The sequence below is a fragment of the Haemaphysalis longicornis genome, unplaced genomic scaffold, assembly GCF_048455015.1.
Source record: "Haemaphysalis longicornis isolate Haplotype H1 unplaced genomic scaffold, Haemaphysalis longicornis Haplotype H1 scaffold_8, whole genome shotgun sequence".
Lineage (NCBI taxonomy): Eukaryota > Metazoa > Arthropoda > Arachnida > Ixodida > Ixodidae > Haemaphysalis > Haemaphysalis longicornis.
In genome coordinates, this window is record NW_027526445.1 from 159,381,782 (window position 1) to 159,396,170 (window position 14,389).

Genomic DNA, 14,389 nt, shown 5'->3' on the forward strand with positions numbered 1-14,389 from the left:
GTTCATTGCTGTCTATTAACCAACAGGCGGCGTTGGCTTAACGTATAGCGCTGGATTGGCTTGACTTGGTTAATACATGGTTTTCGCTCATACAGCCGTTAATTGGGAGCGATGCGATCGATCGGAGGCATGTTGGACGGGATTTGCAAGAGGCCCGTAATGTTCGTACCCCGATGTCATCGCACCACCCAATCACTGACGCGTCAGGATTCCTGTGAATGTTCGGTTGTGTGAACGAGACCCGATGGCTGCAAAAGTTTCGAATGACGGCCGTAGGGGCAAATGTAGTAAACACGCTTTCAAACCGCAGGTCGACGGATTTATAAGCTCTTCAATATATTGACCAGGAAAGTCGGTCGTTGAACTCGGTTTTATTGGATCCACAAATGAATGAAATGCGACCAAGTCATGATTGACAAGGATATATCCAATGCTAAATGCCCACTCTCCTAATGATCAGCAATGCAAGGCTAATGATTTTATCGCACATAATTTTTTTATTGTGTAGAGCGACCCTACCGTTTCCCTTTTTATCCAGATGGTTTCACAGCGTTCCCCTTGTCTCCTGGGGCCCTGTATGCACTGGCATAAAGGATGTAACACTCTCGCCTACCGCCGTACTTTACGCCAACATCTTCCATGAGCAAAGATGCAATCCTTAATAAAATGAAGACAGGATAACCCTCCACTTATGTTGTCGGATCATTGTCACGGTTGCCTTCTTTGTTCTCGTCTTCACCGCAGTGAACAAAAGAACGCCCTTTGGTCCCTGTGGGGAAGCACGGCAAATCAGTACGGCGTGTACTGACACCTCTTGCCGGAAGAGGAAAGCTAGCGAAGGAGCGGCGAGCAGCAGCTGCGAGGCTACGAAGGTACCACGGCAGTAGGTTGTAAGAGCACCGAGCTCCGTGTGCGACATTTTAGCGGGACTTTCAGGTGAGACATTTCTTGATTGGTAATAGGGTTTAACGCGCCGACGCAACGAAGGTGATGAGGCGCGCCGTAGTGGGGGCTCCGGATTAATTTTGACCACATGGGAATCTTTAACGTGCGCCGAAATCTCGTACACGAGGGCGTTCTTGCTTTTCGCCTCCATCAGAAAAGCGGCCGCCGCGGGCTGGAAGTGTACCCGGAAGACATTTTTTTATTCATTTGTGCGGTACACCAGAGACTGTGCGTGGTTTCAGAAGGAGTTTATTTTGATTTCCAGCGGTTGAAAGGTTCTCAAAAACATAAACGTGCAATGCAAGCATCACTGCATTTATTTTCTGAAAAAAGGTGACGTGGCAACATTCAAAGCCTGTGGGACATGAAAGAATTCCTTACTGTGCGGTGCTGGGCCGCGGCTCTGTAAGACAAAGAGACAGCATTGCCCTCCGCCACCTGCACGTGCTATACATCATATTCACTGAAAAGTTTTGCGGTCAATTTCTAGGTCTGGCAATACTGGAAATGGCCATGGACATGGCGCGGCTCGGGCTACTACACCCGCGCGCCAAAAGAAAAAACGGTGTCCGTCGTCTGCGCCGTTTCAACCCGATTCCCAACGGTGGTGTCAACAGAGATATTTCCACTCACATTGGAGTCGAGGCACTACTTTGCGTTTGGTGGGGTCCATCACAATTCATGTGCTTAGCACGGACAAGTACAACCATCCTGCGGAGCGTGACGTAACCAGTGACGGCGCAACCACAAAATTGCCTGCATGCGTGCCTCGCCAGTGAATACAACCTATACAGTTCTGCTAAACATCCGCAATTGGTGGTGGGAGTTGCTTGGACGTTTACAGCGCAGCAGCATCTGCAGACAGTAACACAGTCCAATAAAACCGAGACCGCTTTCTCGGGTAATTTGCTGCCGTACGAATGGTTCGACCACGTGAACGCTAATGAAATATCAGGACAGCCTCGCAAGGTAATCCTGTACCGCAAGAATTATTCGCTTCTTTTTTGCTAATTCGCTTTGCGCAGGAAGGATCACAACAAAAGCATGACCCAGCCGTCTGTTTGTCTCGTGGGAGCCCCATCGAAGGCTGATCGAGTACGGGAACATAGCTGATCCTCGGTCTCCTTATTTTCGGCCAGCTGTCCTCTGCCTCTCCCCTCTTTTTGTTTATTTGTACTGTACTCCCACGCACGCCGCGAACTAAATTCTGAAGGCTAAGAACTGGCATCAATAAAATGGCTGGTACACAGAGAGTGTGATTTCTTGTTCTGATGATTAGCATAGAACAAGCGTTGCCGCTGGCATTGCCGTCGCGTAAGGGTGGCAGCTTACAACCTGCAAGAAAGACGTAGACCCAACTAATAGTCACGACTGCTGACGCTGCGTTAAAACTTATCCACATCCACAGGCGGCGTCTTTGAGCTTCCTCCGCCTATTTCCCAGTTAAATGCCTATAAATGCAGGACTTCCAGTGGATTGTTTTCAGGCGCCTCTGGGCAATATGTTCTCACAGGCCACTCCGACGATCACCGACAGCATACTTAACTAATATTAGCGATCCAACGCATCCCTGCACCGAAAAGGACAACTACAATTAAATTGAAGCTGTCATGAACGGCTCACTCTAAAGTTACTGCACTGCTTTTTTGCACTCCCGTCTGCAACTTTAGGGCGAAATTAATCACACTAGTTTAAACAATGCTATATGACACATAGTATACGTGGATGCCATGAAACCGCCCCGAGAAGCGGCCGCGAGCGAGTTGGTAATATATACCGGATGCTTGCAAGCATATTAAGTTTTAATGATTATCATACTAATACGCGTCTGAACAAGAAGAGGTGAGTTTGGACACTGTCCGTTTGCGAAAGGGGGCCGTGATGTTACAAGTGTACATACCGAGGATGGCTTGACGATGCTGACACCGTCGCATGTCTTGAACACAAGTTTCTTCGTATCTGAGGTGAGCTCGGACGGCAGGGTGTAAAGAAACGCCCCCATCTCCAAAGATGCTCCCACTATTCTCAGATTCTTTTTGTACGTCGAATTGTCACTGAGCAGGGGCTTGTACTGATCCTGCGTGATAAAGAAAACAGCAGCCCATGTCGATATAGAAAGTCAACCCAGTCCCACCCGGTGTGGAACCTGCTGAAACAGCGGAGGTGTGGTTGGTATTGTTTTGGCTCGAACGTCAACGGGCGCCGTTCCGACAACAGCAGCGCTGTCGCTGCTCGAGTTCTCTCGTTCGAGCAAAAGAATCGGCAGCTAAACGTAAGAGGGGGGAGGCTGCCTCCCCGTTTCCTGCCCTAGTGGTAGGGCGAGGAACCCGCCTGTTCGAGGCTGCCGGTGGGAGGGGCTTGCCGGCGGCGAGACCACTACGCACTCTAACGGCGGGTCTGGAACCTGCTTCTACCCATGCGGGATTAAAGACGTCCGGCACGCGCGCAAGAAGGCGAGACCTACAACAGCCCCGCAGTTAATATATTCGGGCGATAATTGTGGTAGGCAGAGACGTAGAGTTCGTACCCGTAATCGTAATCGACACATGAGCGGGCTTGAAATATCTCCGGTGATTAACCACCTAACATAGTGTAGAACCACATTAACTTAAGTCAATAAAACCCCCACCTATCGAATTTGTGTTGTCGCCTAATGGCGAATTCTCACCAAACTTGCGCAGTGCAGTGAACTTGTGGTTACAAAATTTAGTTTGCCTATGTGATTGGTGTGATTGGAAATTTCACACTATAATTCAGCAAAACTCTACGGCCTCTGTACGTTCTAATACTTTGAATAGTGACATCGGTGTGCTTGTCCACAAACAGTCAAAGAGTATTTTCATAGTCGATGCTCCAATTCAAGCACAGATACTTCTTTATGGTGTACCGTCCCCTAACGACATGCGGTGATGCTTGTTCCGACTTCAACTGCAGCGATAAAACTGAAAACTCGCTCAGGCGAAGCCGAAGCCATAGCCGAATTGACGTGGGTGATTTGGTGTAACCAATAGAATGTTGGCAGTCAAAACAATCAAACATTTGCGGTACCGCGTCAAGTCTAAAGGAGCTCACCGAAAGCCATTAAACCTGATTTTTTTTATTTGGTGAGGTGGCTGTTAAATCACAGAAAGAAAGGCTGAAAAGGTGGACGCTGCCTTCCGGCCTACACGGCGGCCTCCAGTATTTACGTCTGCTTTTTTGTCGTTTCTATGTCTTGTAATATTTGTGTTTCGTTACTTGCGTTGCTATTACTTCATTTCACATAACAGCACTCGCTTTCATTGGCAGCAAATGGTTTATTACTAGCTTCAATGTAGTATGCAATTTAAAATTATTTAACAATGGCTGAGGGGTATCTGTTTGCAAGGGGCTAATCATCCCGCCCCTACGTAGTGAATGGCGCGTGTACGCGGTTAAATACCCTCCTAACAGGTTGTACCTAGCCCTATCCTGCCTTAACGGTCTTTCCCTTTAATGTTTCAGTGGCCCTGACAGGCATTTGGATGAACTTGTTCATTCCACTTGGCGACCCCAGTCAACACGGCAGACTTGCTTCTTGAAGAGAACTAAGTGGCCAATAACTTGCTTATAACCGCCAATGTTTCATCAATGCCCTATAGCGCGCAAAACAGGGTAAGTAAACGTTCGGCGCTCACAGTCTCCCCTGTCCGGTGCAGGGGTTTATTACGGCTGAGAATCTCAAATATTTAGATTGCACATTGCGCTGTATGGCTGCAAGTTCCCCACATTTGATTGTAACAGCAACACTGTAAAAAACATCCCCCTCGCGAAGGACACGATCAAATGCAGAGCATTTCCGCGGGGGGCGCGCCTGCAAGTCGTATGGATTACGTATTGGTTGTTGTTGCAATTGTTGTCTTCCAGCGTGGACATCGTCGATGAAGTCGATGGTGAAACGTGAAAACGCACCGTGAACCCCCTGCCGCGGCTATGACGCAACATGGAGCGGCTATGACGCAACGTGGCGCGGCTATGACGCAACACAATCCAAAACAATCCACTTTAATCCAATCCAATCCAAATCCAAACCAAGCCAAGCCAAGACAAGCCAATCCAATACAATCCAATCCAATGCCCCTCGTGAGAGAGTGTTCTAGCGCCGAAATCGCGCCACCACACGAACGCGTGATGTTGACGTCACGATCATGCCACAGATGTTAGCGACCGGAGCGCGCGCGAACGACATATGTGGCTTAAGCGCGAACCGACCGCCGCGAGAGAGCGCGATGCGAGCGCCCCCACCTGTTCTTGCGCGTGAACCGACTGTTGCTCAGCGCGAACCCAACGCGGCGAGAGAGGGTGTTGCGCACGCCCCCACCTGTTGTGCGCCCGAACCGAACGCGGCGCGAGAGGGCGTTGCGAGCAGAGAGAAGGCGACGAGGACGCGGGGGAGAGGGCGTACCTGTGGCCGACGGTTGAATGAGTCAATTATATAAGGCGTGTTTGTACCCTACAATTCTGTGTCGGTTTTGTGGCGCAGTGGGTAGAGTAGCATGTACCTTGCGTTCCGCCCGCAGAGTCGTAGGTTCGAAACCTGGCGCCGGTAAGTATTATTTTTTTATATAGTGTAGGTGGGAGCGATGCGGACTACGGACGTCAACGCGGGTGACATCGTGAGTTACTGAAATGCTCTGCGTTTAAAAGGTGACTAAGCGTCCCCCTTCCCAAAATCTCCACCATACGCTTAAAGTCTGTGTGGCTAGATCTACATGCCTCAGACGCATCGGGACTGCAAGTGACGTCACATGCCAAGCACTCCTGCGTCTATAGTTCGATGTCTGCAGTTAAGCGTCCCCTGCTACAAAAGGCCACAGAATAAACGACCATTAAAATTGGTTAGAGTGGACACGAATTAAACCAGTAAAGGCGTCGAGGACGGCTGGGGTACAGGGCAGGATGAAGACCAAAACATCCCCCATCGCGAGGGGCACGATCAAATGCACAGCATTTCCGAGGGATTGCGCCGGCAAGTCGTATCTCTTGATCGCGGGACCCGTGTCGCCATCTTTTGGAAGCGCGGGACAACTTGTGGCGCTTTCGAAACAAACGAGAAAGGAGTGAAGGATATAAGGCGCGTTCGGTGCATCGAAATCTGTGTCGGTTTCGTGGCTCGGTCGGTTGTGCGCCGGGCACCTTGCGTTCCGCCCGCGGCGTCATGGGTTCGAAACCGGGCGCCGGAAACTGTTATTTCTTCCTGGCTGCGGACTACGACAAGGCGCGCCTGCGGACTACGACAGGGCGCGCATGCGGACTACAAGACGCGCATGCGGACTACGACAGCGCACGCCAACGCCGCGTGACATTATGAGTTACTAAAATGCTATGCATTTAAAATCTTCACCGCACGCTGAAAGTGTGCGTGGCTATGTATACATGCCTCAGTCGCATCGGGACTGCTGGTGCTGTCACATGCTAAGCACTCCTGCGTATATTGTCACGTGGCCAAAGACGACGCAGGTGTCTTATAGAAAAACAAGTTTATTGGAGCGACCTTCTGCTCCCCAAATAACTAAAAAAGTACACAAGCGGCAAAGCAGCAGTCAACAATTTGACGTGCGTCGGCGAGCGTCGGAAAGTGGAATGGAACGCCGCGGCGTACGCTCTGCAGGCTTTTTATCTTTAGGTGCGACTGTTTCTCGAACCGGCGACTCTGGCTAGTTTCTGTTTCAAAATTGGGGCGATCCTTGCGGCAGGGTGCTGCGGCGTGGCCTTTCCCTTTCCCTGAGGGTTTCTTTCTTTCCACACCGTGCATGCTTCCGCGCCTCTTAACGAATCCGAAACAGCTCACCGGCGCCAGTTTTTTTTTTCTTTCTCTCGGCGCGCGCGGCGGGCCAGTTCGGTGCGTGCGTAAGCGAGCCGGCGTGCGAAGGATTGCGCGGGTTGCATAAACGGCTCCACGGCCTGAAAGTTTCGCTGCATTATAAAATATATTCGAATGTATTCCAAATATGCGGCCACGGGGAAAGAGCGCCACCAGTCCTGCGCAGCTCTGTGGTGCAGCAAAACTGCGGCAAAACTGCTACCAAGCGTTGCTTCAGTGCTCCGAAAAATCTGGCGTAATACCGCGGTGTTTAATGCTAGTCGATTTGCACAGGGAGCAGTGGAAGGCCAAGCCGAAATACATGCATTGTCTGCAGCCGCCATTGCAAGCGCTTCGCTCATTAAAAAAACAAAAACAAAAAAAAAAAAAACCAAAGTAGCATTGCCGGCTTTGCCCATTAATCTAACCTGCACGCCCGCGCCTTGTCATCTTATCGCGAGTGGCTTTGCTGTTCCATAGTTCTAAAGGTAAAATCGTCATGCCGTATCAGACAGGATGGATGAGATAAGAGGCGCGGCCCAGATACGAGCTAGAGAGTAGCTTGTGACAACCTAGCCGATATCTGCAAGTAATGAGCACGGTACATTCGTCTTACAATACACGAACTCTTTTTTTCTGCGCGTCTTCTCCCCCCCCCCCCTATTAAAAGAGAACACGGTGCGGTAGATTTGTATCGCGATTGTGTTCTGTGCTATACGACGTGGTTGCGCATTATTTTGGTACGCAGATATAATCCAGCAATCAGCGGTCAGTAGTGCGGTTATTGTGTTGCAACAGTTTTTTCTCGCTGCATTTTGTTGGTGTGAACATGACTTCTTGGCAGTGTATGCAGGTTAATGGCCGGGTTAACGCTGTCTTTCAGAGTTTGCGTTAACTGGACCAAAAGGCAGGCCTTGAAGCATACCTGTGCGTGCTTTCTTTTAATTTAGAGGTTCTCGATTACTGTGTCTCTGAACTAAAATGAATTTCTTCAATGTCTAGGAATATTCCCGTCTCGAGGCGAGCCCAAGATATAAGTATACATTGATTGGGCCTGTCAAGTTGTTTTCTTCTCCCGCCGAGGAGTGCGTGAAAAAAAATCAGTATAATGACTAATACTTTCGCAGTTCTTCTTGCGTAATCAATTATTGTGTACCTAAATGTGTATATCGTACGTTTCTTTCCTATTGTGCAATGTTGTATACCTAAATTTGCCTGTCATAATTTTTCTTAAGAGTCCAATAGTGTGTTAATAACATATATGTGCAATATATGAGAGAAGTGCATGTTTTTTTATGACTTCCAATCAAAGATGCCCTCATATGAATTTTGAATAAAAGAAAACCGAAAAGAATGTTTGTGTAACGCTCCAATTATTACAGAGTTTTAGCTAACCGTTCTTGACGCTCCGCTATGCTCCCGCCGGCCCGCTTAGCACAACAGCAGCGTCAGTGGCAGAAAGGCTTTTAGCTAAGGGATGACCGTATCTCCGGCTACGGAGAATGATCGGCGTCACTGGTCGTGCCCTGTGCGTGTGCAAACCAAAACGTCATCGGAAACTTAAAGATACGAATTGGAATTTGGTCGCTCAAGTAAACTACCGTGTTTAGTGTATTATTTCATCTTTTTAATACAATGTAGTTGCTTACACGGTATAGTGGTTCTAAATTATTTTAAAGAAGCCGATAAACTTTGGAATAGCCAAGACAAAGCTGTTTTTCTCGGCGCTGCATAGAAGCAGCCCCGCGCTTCGGTCGGCGTTTTCCGCTTCCGTACTAAAGCTCGTTGAGGAGTGTGACAACTTTGCGTATAGGGACGAGGTTTCGCGATTTCGTCGCTCGCGTTTCAACTAAAAAAACGGAGTTCGCGGGAGCGCGCTCGCATCGCGGGGCAACCATGTTGATTTTCCGCACGGTAACGTAAGCTGCCGCCACGGTCCGCTAAGAGGCCCCGGTTAGCGAAGCGGGGCCCCGCTCCGGTATCGCCGCTAGCAGCCTAGCGCGCCACGCATGCGCAATGGCGCTCCCGCTAGCTATCGGAGCGGAGCGGGCCGTCAGAAACGGTCAGCTAAAACTCTCTAATATCGCCACGAAGACAACAATTCGGCAGTAGAAAACGCACTATTACCTACATGTTTTCTTCGTTCAATTATTAAACGCGTTACTGCACACTCATAGCAAACGACAGGCGGCGGCCGTTCCGAGGCATCGCCGCCGCTCGACCAACTTTCGCGCCTGGTGCCGTTGCCGAGCGGCACATGAGCAGCGACCGGCGCGAAGGTTGGGCCACGGCCGGACTAGAGGAGCGGCGAACGCGCACTTTCATACGGCCTGCGCACCCAACAAGGAAACGATACAGCAGATTCTTGACAGAGTGAGGGCGCTTCGAACCAACCCTCTACCCTCCCAACCCTCTTTTTTTCTTAGTGGACGCATCGCCTCTGGCCGAGCGAGCCGACAACGTTTGCCGCACGTGTTTTAAGTGCGAATGCACTTTATAAGTGACCCCAAACCATCTACCGCAGGCGGCGGCGGCGGCGGCGTCCGCAGTGCTCCTCTATATTTAAAAAAAGAAACAGCATCCGGCGCCAGGTTTCGATCCGATGGCTTTGCGGCCGCAGCGCGACGCTCTACCGACTAAGCCACGGACGCCACGCTGATGTCAGTGTGAGTAACGCGCCTTATATCTTTAACGCATTCAAACTACGTCATCAGCGGCGTGCATTGGCGACTCAGCGGCGTTATAGCGGCTTGATAACTGCGTGGTGTACACGTGATACTACAAACCCCATGGAAGAGATGGAAGAGAAGGCGGCGAGGCGGTGGGCTGCGGGGGACGAGCGCAAGCGCCGCAAGCGGGCCGACAACCGTGCATTCGCACTTTCACATTCTCCCCCTCGGGGAAATGCGGAGGAATTTTGACGGTCCGCTCCAGTACCGGTGGCCCGTTCAGCGAAAACAGAGCCGATACCGATTTTTGTATCTGCCGCGAAATATCACCGGTACCAATGAATGCCTTCGCTGCTATATCACACCAAAAATAAGACTCGTTGTGCACTTCAGTTGCATGATTAAGAGTTTTCGCTGTATGTTTTTGACAGTGCGCTCGCCGCAAGCAGTCCGCTCAGCCCGACCGGAGCGTGAGCAGCAGAAACATGTTTAGCTAAGCGATAACCGTATCCCCCTCGGCGGGAGATCATTCGCGTCACTGGTCGTTCCCTCTGCCTGTGGAAACCAAGGCATCATCCGAAAGTAAAAGTAAGAACTGAAATGACAATCACTGAAAATGCCGCGTTTATTGACTGCTTCACCATTTTCATATAATACAGTCGCTGATAAGATATGAAGGCCTCGCATATTTTTCTTCATGTGCCCCGAATTAAAATGTTTCTTTCAATTTTTTGATTAGGCGCTTCCGAGTTATAATGTTAGGCTGTTTGACCCTATTAGACCGAAAATTCAGAAGGGGGAAGGAGTCGCCTGTTTTGTTGACGCACATGTAAATGTACACGGGCAGGTATCACCTGTAGCCACGGCATGGCTAGGGCAGTTACAAATGCGCGCGCGCCGCCGCTCTACCCCGCCCGAGCTGTAGGTCAACCGGCGAGGGTTGGTCGGCAGTGCCACAAACTAGCGGCGGTGAAAGGTGGGAACTATACCCGAAGTGCAGGCCGTATGAAAGTGCGCGCCCGCCGCTCCTCCAGCCCGGCCGTGACCCGAAGCGCAGGCCGTATGAAAGTGTGCGCCCGCCGCTCCTCCAGCCCGGCCGTGGTTGGGCGAACGTAGGTTGCTGCGGCCGGCGCCCGGAGGCAAAAATGATGTCAGCAGTGTACGAGACGTCACCAACCTCCTTTCCCCCCTCTCCATTCATTGCCATAACGATTAATGCAACGTTTTTGCAGACGCCACGTACCACTAAGTGAGTATTTGGCACTGTTCGCGCGAATTACGCGGTACCATGGTGGATGCTACAGAGGCCGCCCCGTGTTTACATCCAGAGCAAAGAAGATTATTCTAGGCTGTTCACGATAGTTTGAAACGCTCTCCCTATCAGAAGAAATAACACATGCGGCACAGAAAGAAAAAAAACTCCCAAGCATTTCCCCGAGGGTGAACATGGTTAAGTGCGAATGCACGGGGTGATGCTATGAGGGGGAGTAAAGTTAAAATCCGTTGGCATTCGCCCGTGAGGGCGCGCGAGCCGACCCACGGAGGTCTGCCAGTTTATCGCTGCATATACACCATTTTCCTTGCTAGAGATGGGCGCCGCCATTTGCTTTTTCTGACCGGACGCTAGCGCCGTCTATGAAGCGACCGCCGAAACTTCCGCGCTGGGCTGTTAAGTGCTCCGTTCTTTCCGTGCGTCTGCTCGGTACCCGTGCATTACCAAGTAAACCGTAGTGGTTTGGCGTTAAGTTAGCGGTTGCAGTGCTTGTGTGTGTGTGTTCTGTTTTGTTTTCATCATCTGCGGACGGATTTTAGGTCTTCATTTGCTGCCAGAGCGGAAAATGCCGCTCCCGGCTGTTGCGAGCAGCAGTAGCAGTGTAGTGGTGGTGCCGGTGGTGCTCCGCAGTTCCGGGATGCAAACGTACCGGTATGGCACCGACTGACATAGAAATCGATATCGGGGAGTAAATACGTGTTTTCAATGCCACCGTGCTCGTTATGTTCACCGATTAGTCATGTTTACGGAAGCGCGGGCGTCGAATGCGAAGCGCGCACAGCATATGTGGGTCACGGTGATCCGTGCTCGCGATGGACTTTCGACGAGGCGATTGCTACGCTGTTGACATTGCAATGTAATATAATCTTACTTAACTAGACTTATGACGGTTACTGACGAAACGAAATTATCTGGGCGGAAAAAGAACGCGACTGCACAACCAGACAAATTACTATTCGAAGGTTGAGCAGAAGGGTCGACGTTCGGGCGAGTTAATTCTGGTTGATCATGATCGTGATTGTGATTGACCTAACTCTGCGCAGCGCATGTGGCCTGTCGCTCGGAGCCCACCTTTGTGAAACCGCTACTTGCACCACAAATGCTTTACGCGACCAGCAGTAACTGTTTTGTAGTTGTAATTAGATTCCGTGACAACGTAAAAGAATTAGAAGCTTTTCCTTTGACCGCGTTGTGAACAGGTTGAGCTATTTTCCAAATGCAGCGTTCACGCGTATCTCGAGCTTCGTTTCCACATTGGGCTGCCTGCTTATCCTGCTATCGACCAGCAGTGTGCGAAGGAGAAAGTTATCCTTTCATATCGTTTGGCAGTGTAATGCGTTGGCCTGAAAAAAAGTAAACAAAACGCCGTGATTTTAAAGGTTAGATTCGATGAAAAGCGTATTGTTTAATGCCAATCGGCTGTAATGACCAAACAATATATGGTATTTTAAATTGACTACAAGGAACCAGAAGGTATTGTAATGTTGTGTTGTATCGGCGCTCGTGAAAGATCCTCAGGTGGTCAAAATTAACCCGGAGCCCTCCACTACGACGCGCCTCATCACCCAGAAGCGTCGGGGCGTTAAACATCATAATGAATCAATTAATCAATCAACCAATCAATCAATGCTGTATGGTAAAGGATAAAGTTGCTTCTAACATTTCAGGGGGTTCCGTTCCCTGTCGCAGCTTTGCGTGTGATAAATGGATTTTGCTCCGTCTGCTTGCCGTCCAAGTGCACCCAACAAACCCTGGAGTTGGTCGTTGGTACAAAGTCGTTGCGATTTATCAGCGGCATCCACCAATATCTCAACTCGGTGTGTGTTGGGAAGCGATGCAGCAAAAACACGCCGCAACCGCACTGCATTTTCTCCAGGCAGTGTCGTGCACATGCGTGCTGTCAGCGACTGTTTCTCGCTTTCTCTGGTTGTTCAATAACCCACCACCGCGCAGTGCTGACCAAGTGACGTTTGCGCCTTGAACGGCATCGCAGCATTGGCTAAAACAGTTGAAAGTTCCGCAAAAACTAAGCACGCGGTGCGAAATACCCCCTGTATACGCAGCGGAGCATACCGCGCCGAGCGATGTTAACAGCCCAGCGCGCACAGGCAACACTGGTCGGCCGCCGAGAGAACTGGTTTGAGAGTATTTTCCTCCTTTCCCGGCTGCTTATGGAAAATGGTGTATATAGGGGGGTACGCCGCGCCGAGCCAGGTGGCTGAGAGAGGAGGCGAGCGCAAGGGGAGAGGGACAGCGGCGCACGGCAGCTGCAGCCGAGCGAGGGGGAGAGGAGATAGTGTGACGTCACGGTGGAGAGAGAGGCGCGCGGCAGCTGCTGGGGAGAGGAGGCGCGCTGTGACGTCATACCATGACGTCACGGCGCGAGGAGCGGTGCGGGGAGCGGCGCGCACCCGCGCAGCCACGGCGAGGAGGCGGAGCGAGCGCGGTCACGTGGTGAAGTGACGTCACCGCGCCGTTGCTACGGACGCTTTCCCTCCGCTCCGCGCCGTTGCTAGGGAGAGGAGGACTGCGGACGGACGGCGCCGCCGGCGGTGGAAGGTTTGGGGTCGCTTATAAAGTGCATTCGCACTTAAAATGGAAAACGCGCTAACCTTGGCACACAGATAACACAGACCGGCGCAGCCTGGGGGAAAAAGCAATACATAAATAAACAAACCTAATGTATGGTTCGCGGCACTACACCCCCCCCCCCGTTAAAGAGTTCATCGACCCGATGCTAACATAAGCGACAGTCCGAAACAAAAAAAGTAAAAGTCCGTCATCATGCCTAGAAAGGTTTGAGCAAACCACGTAGACGACTTCGGGTCGCGTGTGTCGTCTTGATGTGCCGGAATCATCATCGGGGATCACTTCGTAGGTGTTGGCCAATACGTCGTAGAATCTGTTAGGGTCAGAAATACCGTCGTAGAAGCTTCTCACTGAATCCGCGTCGTCGAATGGGAGTCCAAACCCACACATGATCCCCTGGGTGGTACTCGACGTCTCGGTGTCAGAGGTTGTCGCGGCTGGCATCCACCAGCTGCTGGTCTGTTGTACGAACTCGAGTGAGTTGGCGGGACTCCTCCGCACGCTGAAGGTATCCTTGGACGTCGGGGTTGAGATCGTCGTCTTCTACATGCGGTAGCATGGCGTCGAGCATCGTAGTCGGCACGCTTCCGTAGATAAGCTCGAACGGCGTTAACTGCGTAATTTCCTGGATAGCCGTGTTGTACGCAAACGTGACATACGGGAGCACTTCGTCCCAATTCTTATGATCAACGTCGACGTGCATGGACAGCATATCCGCAATAGTCTTGTTCAAACGTTCCGTTAATCCGTCCATTTGTGGATGGTAGGCCGTCGTTCTTCGGTGATCCGTGTTGCTGTTGCGTAAGATTCCTTGCATCAGCTCGGCAGTAAAGGCCGTACCGCGCTCCGTAATTTGAACTTCAGGGGCTCCCTGTCGCAGCACAACTTGACTTATGAAGAACTTTGGGACTTTTTGGACAGTCCCACTCGGAAGACCAGCGGTCTCTGCGTAGCGCGTCATGTAGTCTGTCGCTACGACAATCCACTTCTTCTCGGATAGTGACGTAGGGAACAGGCCCATAAGGTCAATTCCAACCTGCTGGAAAGGCCTCGATGGGACGGAGATCGGCTGCAGAAGTCCGGCGGGTCTTG

General features: G+C 50.9%; 1 protein-coding gene across 1 annotated transcript in view; it reads right to left on the minus strand.

Annotated features, from left to right (window-relative positions):
• Positions 1 to 14,389, minus strand: part of LOC144150012 (uncharacterized) — a 43,037-nt gene that overhangs the window by 12,024 nt on the left and 16,624 nt on the right. Inside the window, exon 3 of the mRNA XM_077681787.1 lies at positions 2,846 to 3,022. Within this exon, the coding sequence (XP_077537913.1) occupies positions 2,846 to 3,022 (177 nt within the window). The remainder of the gene's footprint in view (positions 1 to 2,845; positions 3,023 to 14,389) is intronic.